Source organism: Odocoileus virginianus, unplaced genomic scaffold (genome assembly GCF_023699985.2).
Source record: "Odocoileus virginianus isolate 20LAN1187 ecotype Illinois unplaced genomic scaffold, Ovbor_1.2 Unplaced_Contig_28, whole genome shotgun sequence".
NCBI classification, from domain to species: Eukaryota; Metazoa; Chordata; class Mammalia; order Artiodactyla; family Cervidae; genus Odocoileus; species Odocoileus virginianus.
Genome location: NW_027224345.1, coordinates 565001 through 578069, shown reverse-complemented (window position 1 = coordinate 578069; position 13069 = coordinate 565001). Strand labels below are relative to the sequence as shown.

General features: G+C 43.7%; 1 protein-coding gene across 2 annotated transcripts in view; it reads left to right on the top strand.

Moving 5' to 3' along the window:
• Positions 1–11534: 11534 nt before the first annotated feature.
• Positions 11535–13069, top strand: part of ERCC6L (ERCC excision repair 6 like, spindle assembly checkpoint helicase) — a 33106-nt gene continuing 31571 nt past the window's right edge. Inside the window, exon 1 of one of the 2 annotated variants that reach the window (XM_020871681.2) lies at positions 11535–11682. In XM_020871681.2, coding sequence (XP_020727340.2) covers positions 11615–11682 — 68 coding nt within the window. In that variant the 5' untranslated portion in view covers positions 11535–11614. The remainder of the gene's footprint in view (positions 11683–13069) is intronic. The other variant, XM_070464545.1, reaches the window with a different exon arrangement.

Here is a 13069-nt window from a genome sequence, read left to right as displayed (position 1 = left end):
TAATCAGTGGTTCTCAGACTGCTGCACATTAGTGCAGGGAAGATTTTTTAAATTCCCTTGCCCAAGCCCCACCTTTAGAGACTTTTTATTTAATTAGTCAAGGATGGGAAAGGGCGGGGCCTGGGCATGATTTTTTAAATTGAGGTGTAATTAACACACAGTAAAATGCATAGGTCTTAAGCATATAGTTCAATGAATTGTGATAATTATAGGCACTTGTGTAACCACTGCCCCAATAAAAACATAGACCATTTCCACTGTCCCAGTCAATGCCCCAACCCCTGCCAGAGGCAATCTGATTTCTACTACAGATTCATTTTGATTGTTCTTAAAAATGTATATAAATGGAATCAAGCAGTATGTAATATTTTGAGATTGGCTTCTTTCACTTAGCATAATGTCTTTGCAATGCTAATACCATCCAAACTGTTGTACTAATCAACTTCCTTTTTATTGTTGTGTGGTATTCTCTTGATGTATCTTTGAAACACATCAAAGTTTGTTTAGCCATTCACACATCCAGGGACATTTGGACCAGGGACATATTTTAGAGTCAATCATTTTATTATTGACTTTGAGGAACTCTTTATATATTCTGGATACTAGTCCTTTGTCAGATACATGTATTGCAAATAAAATCACCATTTAAAAGATCCCTAGTGATTCTATCATGAATCTAGGGTTGAGAACTCCTGGTATACTAAAGATCAGCCCCAGAGGTGCCCTAACTTTATGGGTCCCCACATCTGCCTCCTGGCAACTATGCCTGAGGCCTGATTCTTCAATCCTACGAATATCCAGGGCTATGAGGATTTTAGGAGTGAGGGGTGCCTTGTCTGGCTTCTTGGACAGGTCTATTCATCTGCACTGTTCTCTTACCCTCTGATGTGAGACCTTAGGTGAGTGTTTTCTTGTGTCTACCCTAAAATTTTCCTCATGTGAAACCTGATCTTATTGCTTGACCCATTCTTACCACCTTGAGATGGTGTGTGTCAAAGTGAAAGTGAAAATTGCTCAGTCATGTCCAACTCTTTGCAACCCCATGGACTATACAGTCCATGGAATTCTCCAGGCCAGAATACTGGAGTGGGTAGCCTTTCCCTTCTCCAGGGGATCTTCCCAACCCAGGGATCGAACCCAGGTCTCCCACATTGCAGGCAGATTCTTTACCAGCTGAGCCACAGGGGAAGCCCAAGAATACTGGAGTGGGTAGCCTATCCCTTCTCCAGTGGATCTTCCTGACCCAGGAATCAAACCGGGGTCTCCTGCATTGCAGGCAGATTCTTTACCAGCTGAGCTATCAGGGATGCCCGTGTGTCAAAGAGACAAAGACAAATTTTTCTCCTGAATGGAGCAAGATATATCCCAGGCACAGAAGGAATGTGAATTTCTGTATCTCCCCCCACCCATTGTCCTCAGTCTGCCTACCTACTCACTGAAAGGGAGACTCACTTTCTAATAGCCTGGCAACCGTTCAGCAAGGGGCTGAGGGTTGATAGCCTGGTTCTGGTCTCTTTGAATGTGCTGTGCTCTTGCTGCATGACCTTGCATGATGCAATTAACCTCCCTGAGTTTTGATTCCTGTGGCTGATGAAGGAGAACAGTCATTTCTTGCATGTTGTGGGGGAAATGCCTGGCATAAAGTAGGTGCACACAAAGCCATCAGTTCTCTTGAAAGGGAAGCTGGGAAAGCTTGGCTTTAGGAGCAGTGCAGCTGTACTGTGAAAGGAGCTCTCTGCTTGGGGATTTGCCATGCCCTCAACATGCCCTGGTGTCATGTATCTGCTCCTCCTCTCCACACCTTCAGAGGCCTAGACTGGCCAAGGTCCCCCCTACTGTGTTGTACTCGCCCTGCCCTTCTTGGATAATTTGAACAGAGTATCCCATGAGGGCCCCTAGGCTCTTTAAGCTCAGAGCAGATGGCTGGGAAGCCAGTTCTCTGGGACATACAGTTCCTGACTCAGATCTGGGCAGGGGGCCAAGGCCTTCGAAGGACTGGGGGAAAACATAACCCTCATCCCCCACTTGAGAGCTTGTAGTTTTTACTGTCTGTCTCTTTTAGTGCCAAAGAGGTAGGAAAAAAGACCACAGTGGTTAAGACGTTAAGATTAGGTACCTCCCCACCCCAATCCCTTGTTGGACTGGCACCAGAGAGGAGCCTTGATTCTAGCTTTTGGGAGAGGCACTCATCCATGTAGGGAGGGTTTCTCTGCTGCTTCAGGAGGGTGAAGATGCTGAAAAGGAACTCACAGGGAGCTCCCAAAAATGCCCTTAACCTGGGAAACAAGTGAGTGCAGGGCTCAGAGAATCTACCAATACTTGGCCCATCCATCTCACAGCCAAGCATGTGTGGCTTTGTCCCTGCACACGATTTGGGAGAGGAATAGAAAAGGAATATCTGGTCTCTGGGTGTAACTCAGATTCCTCTACACTATTTCCAGGTCCCTCTTGAGGCAGGTTCAGGAGGGAGACGGAGCAATGCTGGCAAGAGGAGTGGTTGGGATGGGCATGCTTGGACCTCCCCTCTTCTCTGGTTCCTGGTCCCCATTATTGCTTTGAATGTATCAATCCCACTCACAGCCTCATTCGAGCTCTCTAACATGGTACCCATTGCTCTCCTTTAGGATTAGTGAATTGACAATTCATCCATCCACCTCTCCAACAAATATTTTGTTGTTGTTGTTCAGTCACTCAGTTGTGTCCAATTCTTTGTGACCCCATGGACTGCAACATGCCAGGCTTCCCTGTCCTTCACCATCAACAAATATTTACTTATCAGCTAATATGTGTAGGTACTTGCTAAACTCTGTGAAACTATAACTGTGCAAAAGAAAGATCTGTCCTTCACAGAGCTCACGTGAACATGGGAAAGCCAGGAAGGTAATCGGGCAGTCACATTCCATAGACTAAACCCAAAGATAAAGGCAGGGTATGTCACATTGCCTCACAGAGAATCACTGCTGGGAAGGATCATGGAAGGTCCCTGGAAGGAGGGAGACCTGAGAGTCATGGAATAGATAGGGGATAGTTAGACAAAAAGGAAAGTCCAGACAGGGGAATCAGCATGTGAGGGGGCCTAGAGGCAAGATTGAGTAAGTGGAGGTGGTTCAGTTTGAGAGGACTGTGGTGTGTGTGTGTGTGTGTGTGTGTGTGTGTGTGTGTGTGTGTGTGTGTGTAGGGGCCAGGAAGGTGGAAGGTGGGACATAAGGTGGGAGAAGCAGTCAGGCACCAGACGGAGGGAGGTCTTGTAAGCCATGGTGAGGAGGAAAGATTTGATTTTGAGTGCAAGGAGGAAGCTTTGAAGGGTAGAGACTGGCCCAGGACATGATCAGATTGGTGTTTTTGCAAGATCACTCTGATTTCTGGGTGCAAAGGGTAGGGAACAGGCATAAATATAAAAGCTGGAAGAAAGTCATGAGGCAATTGCAGTGAACCACACTAGAGATGATGGTGGCATAGATGAGAATGGTAGCAGTGGAAATGGAAAGAAGTGTTTAGATTTGAGATATATTTTGGAGGTGGAGTCAACAGAACTTACAGGTAGATTGGAAAGATGCCTCTCAGTTTCTGACTTGAAGAATTGAGGCATTGGTAGTGCTGTTCTTGGGGATGGGAATATTGAGGGAACAGGTATAGTAGGGAGGTTTGAGAAGCGAAGTCAGTGTCATGTTGAGTTCAATCTTCCAGGAAGACATGTCTTGTAGCCATCTGGACATCTAGGTCTGAAACTCAGGAGGGAGGATGAGGCTAGAGACAGAATTCTGACGTCTTGGGAGTGAATGAGGTAGCCTGAGGAGAGTGGATGATGCCATGTTCTTTTTTTTTGCAGCACTGCCATTTTTCCTGTCAAAGGATTCCCTCCACTTTGGTGCCTGCTTCAGCTCAGACCGTAGGAGGTAGTTTAGAAAGCACTTATCACACTTTGCAATTTAGTGCAAAGACCCTGTGGATAATCCTAACTCTTGGCTCCCTCTTTCCTCTCAGTTCCTGTCATTTCCACAGCATCTTAGGCTGACTTGACCAGTTTCCAATAAGAATTTATCCAACCCTGGGGCCAGTCCAGCTACCATTCTTAGGAAATTTGGTTTCTGGCTCCCCCTGCTGGCAGAGCTGGAGATGACGCACCTCCTGGCGCAGAGCTGGAGGGCACCCTTCCTCTGGGTTCCAAACTGGGACAAGATCCCTCTCATCCTCAAACAGGGAATTAAGACCTTAACCTCAGTCCTCTTCTCCAACCGCCAAAAAAAAAAAAAAAAAAAAAAGCCCTCCACTCATTTTAAAACACTAGAAAGAAATAGGGGCAAAAAGTCTAATTAGGTATCTGGGAATCACTAATTAAATTTTTCCTGTTTCCAAATCACTTTCTTCTTTTTTTCTGCCCCAAGCCCACTCTTGACCTCCTTGCCCAAGAAAACTTCACTTGTTTATTTATATCTATCTCTAAAAATACCCTCTCCTATTCTCAGTCCCCAAGTGCAGCATTTTGCGGGCACCCAGTTGGCTTTTCTCCTCTTTATATGCAGGGAAGTCAAGGCTTGTGCTGGAAAGACCACTTGGCTGGGAGTTAAGGAACTTAGGTTTGAATCCCATTTCTGCCAATGATTCAGGTTGTAACCTTTGACAATCACTTCCTTCTTTCCAGTGGCAGTTCCCTCACCTGTGACACTGCACTGGACTCCAGAAACCATTCCAACTCTGGCGTTCCTGGCTTTGCTCCAACCACCTTAGCTTTTTCACTTCTTCCCATGCATCAAGCTTTCTCCTGTCACAGGGTTTTTAGTCATCCTCTTCCCTCTGCCCGAAATGCTCTTCCCTTCCCCCCCCCCCCCTTTTGTTTAAAATTAACTCCTCTTTATACTTAGCTCTCTTCTCAAATACTACTTTCTCAGAGAAACCTTTCCCAGGCCTTCCAGACTGGGTCAGGTACCTCATCAGATACTCTCAGAAGTCCCTGGAATTTTCCTACCTACAAACCTCATCGTGGTTTGTAATTTTCCACAGGCTTGTGTAATCACTGTTTCAAGTCTACCTACCCCCATCCCCAGGCCCACATCAAACTTTAAATTCCTGATAAGAACCTGTCTGTTTTGCTCACCACTGTACCCCAGCAAACAGATCCTTGACTGGCAATCTTGTAAAGACTTAAACATATATTTATTAAATAAATGAATAAGAAAAGAATGATCCCTTCACTTCACCTATCAGCTTCTTGCATCATGTTTAACACCTAACTAGCATTATGTTTAAGAGTAAAAAGTTAAAAGCCAGGCTGCCTGGGTTTAGAACTCAACTTTACCACTCACAACCTATACAAACTTGTGTAACTCATTAAATCTTCCTTGTGCCTCAGTTTCCTTATCTATCAATATAAAGTGACTTTAACAATAGTATACACTACCTAACAAGGTTATTGTGACGATTAATATAGGATTGCTGCTGCTGCTAAGTCGCTTCAGTCGTGTCCGACTCTGTGCGACCCCATAGACGGCAGCCCACCAGACTCCCCCATCCCTGGGATTCTCCAGGCAAGAACACTGGAATGGGTTGCCATTTCCTTCTCCAATGCATGAAAGTGAAAAGTGAAAGTGAAGTTGCTCAGTCCTGTCCAACTCTTAGTGACCCATGGACTGCAGCCTACCAGGCTCCTTCGTCCATGGGATTTTCCAGGCAAGAGTACTGGAGTGGGGTTCCATTGCCTTCTCCAAATATAGGATTAAATACACCTATATTAAACTTAATATAGGTGTATTAAGCGTGTAGAACAGGGCCTGACACTCAAGTGCTCCATTAGTAATAGCTATTGTTCTTATTCTGCCTCATCCATTTCTCCATTTACCTATTCTGAACTCTCCCACAAGGTCTCATTATCTTATTTCCGGTCTGTGAGTATGGGTGACTCAGTGTAATTTGCAGACTAGAAAGCAAAGGGTCTTTTTTTATTATGGAAAATTTCAAACACACAGAAAAGTAGAGAGAAGAGGATAATGAACCTCTGTAACAAGCTTCAACAATTATCAACATTTTGCCAATCTATGCTCATCCATCTCTCATTTTTTTCTCTACCGAATATTTTAATGTAAATCCCAGGTGTCATATCATTATATCTGAGAATACTCCATTATGTATTTCTAGCAGATAAGGGCTTTGAAACATACAATACCATCATCACACTTTAAAAATGAACAATAATTAGGGAAGGTTTAAAAAACTCCATTCCCTTGAGAGAAGCTGAGAGAATTCAATCCCTTGCTTTAGGGGTAGATGTGAAATGAGGAACAGCCACAAGAGTTAATATAAGTGCTTTGAACAGGACCTGACACATAAATGGAATATAGTAGTAACTCTTTTTTTTTTATAGTAGTAACTCTTATTTTGATCCTCTTTCATTCTCTCCATTTATCCACTCTAAATCCTCCCCAACCTCTCTCATATTTTTGGCCTGTGATAGGAGGACTAGGAGTCCTGGGTGGCAAGCTTCCTGGGTTATTGGCACTCTGGAATGGGAACTGGGACCCCAGAAGACACTGAGAACAGCCCAAAGGAAGTGGCTACTGTAGGACTGAGTGGAAGGGAAGGGGAGCTGGAGGACTTAGTGGGTTTAAAGAGGAGTCTTGCGGTTGTCTGAAAATGGCACTGAGAAAAATCCAATAACCTAAAGGCAGGCAAGCAGGAGGGTTAGTCCTTTCATCTAACGTCAGGGGAAGATATCACTGTCACTGGGAAACAGAGAGGGAGCAGCGCAGTTCCTGAGGGCATTCCTTTTAGCATTTCTCTAAAGCCAACATAGGGGCAGCTGCCTAAGGCAGCAGTCAGGGTTCTGCTTTGCTTCATCTTGAGTTTCCACAACTAGAGATGGCTTTCCTCAGACTTGAGATAAAGATTTTTGTGCTCCCATCTCTCTTTTCTTTCCTATGGAATTCTCTCCACCAGCCCTTCTTCTCACCACACATCTTCTGGGTATACAGGGCACCTATACACTTTACCCGCCCCGCCCCGACTCCCAATCCCAATACAAACACGGCTCCAGGAAAAGAAGTGATTCAAATACTTCAACAGCATAAACAAATTCCTTCATAAACTGGCTTCATCCACTCACCTCTTCTTTCCAGCAATAGGCAGTGTGACACAGTGAATGAGCACAGATTTGTGTCCATATTGACCTGGTATGGAATTCTGGCTCTGCCATTTCCTAACTTTGGAACCTTGAGCCAAGTCATTTTTTTTCTCTAAACCTCAATTTTCACATCTGAAAAATGGGGAAAACCCCTCATAACAGAGGGCCTAAAGTATATAAATATATGATTTAAAGTCATATAAACCAGGAGAGCAGACCATCTTCTCTCAGTTTCCTTTTTAACTCTGAATGACCTATGAAATTTACAAAAAGTTTAAAATCCTCTGGACATGTGGTAGGCATGTGACAGGGGCAATAGGTAAGTTTTCAAATGCTAACTGTTAATTAGTTCCTTGAGGAATCATAATGTCATGTTCTTACCACTATATGAACAAGAACAATTTTTGTTGGCTCACAAACCTATTTAGTATCACACAAGGAAGCCACTTGAAACTCAGTAACCGCATTACCCGAAAGCCCTAAGGTCTGCTTTTGAAAATATGACTGCATTTACGTTGGAGCTTCCAAAGAAATGGTGGTGAACATACACCACTGATACCTGGAGTAACAGGCAAGCTTGGCCTTGGAGTACAAAATGAAGCAGTGAAAGGCTAACAAAGTTTTGCCGAGAGAACACACTGGTCATAGCAAACACTCTTCCAACAACACAAGAGATGACTCTGCACATGGACATCACCAAACGGTCAATACTGAAATCAGACTGATTATACTCTTTGCAGCCAAAGATGGAGAAGCTGTATACAGTCAGCAAAAACAAGACCTGGAGCTGACTGTGGCTCAGATCATGAGCTCCTTATTGCAAAATTCAGGCTTAAATTGAAGAAAGTAGGGGAAACCACTAGGCCATTCAGGTATGACCTAAATCAAATCCCTTATGATTATACAGTGGAGGTGACAAATAGATTCAAGGGATTAGATCTGGTAGACAGAGTGCCTGAAGAACTATGGACGGAGGTTCATAACATTGTATGGGAGGTGGTGACCAAAACCATCCCAAACAAAAAGAAATGCAAGAAGGCAAAGTGGTTATCTGAAGAGGCCTTACAAATAGCTGAGAAAAGAAGAGAAGCAAAAGGCAAGGAAGAAAGGGAAAGATATAACCAACTGAATGCAGAGTTCCAGAGAATAGCAAGGAGAGATAAGAAAGCCTTCTTAAGTGAACAATGCCAAGAAACAGAGGAAAACAATGGAATGTGAAAGACTAGATTCTCTTCAAGAAACTTGGAAATACCAAAGGAACATTTCATGAAAAGATGGGCACCATAAATAACAAATGACAAGGATCTAGCAGAAGCAGAAGAGATTAAGAGATGGCAAGAATACACAGAAGAACCATACAGAAAAGGTCGTAATGATCTGGATAATCACAGTGATGTGGTCACTCACCTAGAGGCAGACATACTGGAGTGGGCATTAGGAAGCATCAAGTGGGCATTAGGAAGTGGGCATGTCAAGTGGGCATCAGGAAGCATCACTATGAACAAAGCTAGTGGAGGTGATGAAATTCCAGCTGAGCTATTTCAAATCCTAAAAGATGATGCTGTTAAAGTGCTGCACTCAACATGCCAGCAATTTTTTAAAAACTCAGCAGTGGCCACAGGACTGGAAAAGGTCAGTTTTCATTCCAATCCCAAAGAAAGGCAATGCCAAAGAATGTTCAAACTACTGTACAATTGTGCTCATTTCACATGCTAGCAAGGTAATGCTCAAAATCCTTCAAGCTAGGCTTCAACAGTACATGAACCAAGAACTTCCAGATGTTCAAGCTGGATTTAGAAAAGGCAGAGGAACCAGAGATCAAATTGCCAACATCCGTTGGATCATAGAAAAAGCAAGAGAATTCCAGAAAAACATCTGCTTCATTGACTATGCTAAAGCCTTTGACTGTGTGGATCACAACAAACTGTGGAAAATTCTTTAAGAGATGGGAATACCAGACCACCTTACCTGTCTCCTGAGAAACTTGTATGCAGGTCAAGAAGCAACAGTTAGAACCGGACATGGAACAATGGACTGGTTCAAAATTGGGAAAGGAGTATGTCAAGGCTGTATATTATCACCTTGCTTATTTAACTTATATGCACAGTACATGTTACACATACAGTAGATATTTTAGATGTTTAAGCTGGATTTAGAAAAGGCAGAGGAACCAAAGATCAAATTGCCAACATCTGCTGAATCATTGAAAAAGCAAGACAGTTCCAGAAAAAAAGTTTATTTTGCTTTATTGACTACACCAAAGCCTTTGACTGTGTGGATCACAACAAACTGTGGAAAATTCTGAAAGAGATGGGAATACCAGACCATCTGACCTGCCTCCTGAGAAATCTGTATGCAGGTCAAGAAGCAACAGTTAGAACTGGACATGGAACAGAAGACTGGTTCCAAATAGGAAAAGGAGTACGTCAAGGCTATATATTGTCACCCTGCTTATTTAACTTATATGCAGAGTACATCATGAGAAACGCTGGGCTGGAAGAAGCACAAGCTGGAATCAAGATTGCCGGGAGAAATATCAATAACCTCAGATAAGCAGATGACACCACCCTTATGGCAGAAAGTGAAGAGGAACTAAAAAGCTTCTTGATGAGAGTGAAAGAGGAGAGTGAAAAAGTTGGCTTAAAATTCAACATTCAAAAAACTAAGATCATGGCATCTGGTCCCATCACTTCATGGCAAATAGATGGGGAAAAAGTGGAAACAGTGACAGGTTTTATTTTCTTGGGCTCCAAAATCACTGCAGATGGTGACTGCAGCCATGAAATTAAAAGATGCTTGCTCCTTGAAAGAAAAGCTATGACCAACTTAGACAGCATATTAAAAAGCAGAGATATTTTGCCAACAAAGGTCCGTCTAGTCAAAGCTATGGTTTTTCCAGTAGTCATGTATGGATGTGAGAGTTGGACCATAAAGAAAACTGAGTGCTAAAGAATTGATGCTTTCGAACTGTGGTGTTGGAGAAGACTCTTGAGAGTCCCTTGGACAGCAAGGAGATCAAACTAGTCAATCCTAAGGAAACCATCCCTGAATATTCTTCATTGGAAGGACTGATGCTGAAGCTGAAGCTACAATACTTTGGCCACCTGATGTGAAAGCCAACTCATTGGAAAGACCCTGATGCTGGGAAAGATAGACAGTAGGAGGAAAAGGGAGCGACAGAGGATGAGATAGTTGGACGGCATCACCGGCTAAGTGAACATGAGTTTGAGTAAACTCCGAGAGATGGTGAAGGACAAGGAAGCCTGGGGTGCTGCAGTCCATGGGGTTACAAAGAGTTGGACACGACTTAGTGATTGAACAGCAACAACAATACACCACAGCACTACTTCTTTTCTTTTTAAAATTATTTATTTATTTATTTATTTGGCTGCATCAGGTCTTAATTGCAGCATGTGGGATCTTATTCCCTGACCAGAGTTTGAAACTGAATCCTCTGCATTGGAAGCACAGTCTTAGCCACTGGACCACCAGAGAAGTCCCACTGCTTATTTCTTAAATGAGACTTTTGGCTTGATTCAAGACGCCTCTTCACGGTAAATTTAAATCACCAGTGAAGGAAAGTTACATGGCTCAAAATAGCCTGGAGTTAAAACTCCCCTCCAGGTCCTCCCCACCATTCTATGCAAAACTAAAGAACTCTCTCACCCGAAGAAAAAAATGGACATTAAGGTTGATTACACCCAGCTCCCAGCTGGTCCAGCCTCTGGCCGATCTCCAAAATTCCTTGCCCCAGCCGTTTAAGAGATAACTACTCCGAACAACCTTGGAGAAGAACAGGCCCCCTTAAGACAGTAACTTTCCACATACATGCCTATATATACTTACTCTTTTCTTGGATAAGTGCAGCAGCTCGCTAATCTGACTGCTGCCCCTTCTCGCCTCATTAAAGGTGATCTGTTCCTGTAAAGTGCCAGTCTCTTCTTTTTCTGAACCTCACCTTCTCTAACTCCCTTACCTTACAAGGAAGTCTATGCCTCCTAGGGTGTTTGAATTTAAAGCACGCTCACATCGCCCAGCAGGGAAAGGAGGATATTTGAGGATGCCGTGGAGGAGCTATCTAGGGGCCATTAAAACGACTGAGATCCATTAAAACGACTGAGATCCTTTGAGACAGTCTACCCCACTCACAAGGATATCTCACACACACACACACACGAATCTGCCGCAAACACACACACACACACGAATCTGCCGCAGCATGATTTTGACTGGATTGAAATGCAAGAAACAAAAAGACGCAATCCAGCCCGCGCCACTGCGCTGGCGACCGCCTCTACAGCCCCCCAGCCCGCGTTTGCGCAGGCGCGCGCCCTTCACGGGCGGGGCTCAGGCAGTGGCGCCAGAGCGTGATACAGCGGATTGGCCGCCGGTACGTCGACGGTTGGCCTGGCCCCGCCTCCATTCGCATGGCGCAGGCGCAGGGCGATAACGAGGGAAATTCAATCCCCGGCCGAGATACAGGAAATCCTCTGAAGCGTCATGGAGGCCTCCCGAGGTTTCGCGGAAGCTGGGGCCTTAAGCCCGGAGCAGGCTGCCAGTTACCTGAGGTATGTCTGGGACGATGGGCGGGTCTGGTTCACCGGCCCTGGCCGGGAGTGGGGATGAAGGTCCCTTGGACTCCCCCAGGGGCCCAAAGTGCTGAGGTGGAGCCTTAGGAGACGCGCGCCCTTGTCCTCCGAGGAGGGAGTGGGAATATCTGCAGATTTCTAAACCCTGGGGAGCCCCCGATGCCGGGTCAAATAACTCTCCCTTATGAACTCGATTGAAGAGCCAGAACTTCAGTCGATCCAGGCTTTCTCGGGTTTTCAGCTTTCAAAATTACTATTTTGAAATCCATTTTCTTTCTTTCTTTTTTTTTTTTTTTTGCTATCCTTTTGTTTTATTTATTTATTTATTTTTATTATAATTTTTTTTCCATTTATTTTTATTAGTTGGAGGCTAATTACTTTACATCATTGCAGTAGTTTTTGTCATACATTGAAATGAATTAGCCATGGATTTACATGTATTCCCCATCCCGGTCCCCCCTCCCACCTCCCTCTCCACCCCATCCCTCTGGGTCTTCCCAGTGCACCAGGCCCGAGCACTTGTCTCATGCACCCAACCTGGGCTGGTGATCTGTTTCACCCTAGATAATATACATGTTTCAATGCTGTTCTCTTGAAACATCCCACCCTCGCCTTCTCCCAGAGTCCATAAGTCTGTTCTATACGTCTGAGTCTCTTTTTCTGTTTTGCATATAGGGTTATCGTTACCATTTTCTTTCAATACGTAAAAAGTGGTGGTACATTATGGTATTGTTCTTACTAAATTTAAATATTTTCCTTTATTCTATTTTGCTTTTATAATTTAACGTATCGTTTTCAGTCAGGGTTGAGGACTCACCTTTCTGTTTGGAAATAGTTAAAAAAGTTTTTTGAAATATAGTAACATATTAAAGATATAAAATTCACATTATATGTAGTAAAATATTTTCCCTTTTTATTTTTTCAACAATTTTTGTGCATGTTGTGCGTTAATATACAAACATATACATTAATTCTAACATACCCCCCCCCCACAAAAAAAGCTTTTCTTGGGTCTTTCCAGTCTACCAAGCTCCAAGCCTAGGGGATAGAGAGGAGTAAAACACTGTCTCTGCCCCTAAATTGCTTGTACTCTAGTGGTGGAAAGAGATAGGTAAACCACAATTGGTATATTGCTTGATAAATGTGTAAGAGGTATAATGTACAAGGTGTACTACAAAAGGGAATGGTCAACTACAAGGGTCGGTGGGCTGAGGGAAGGGCTCACAAGAGGAGACTTTGGTGTTGAGAAAGGAATGTTCATTCACCAGGTGGCTAAGGATGGGGGAATGAACATTTAAATGTTTTTAAAAATTGTTGTAAAATACAACATACAATTTACCATCTTAGCCATTCTTTTTTTTAAATT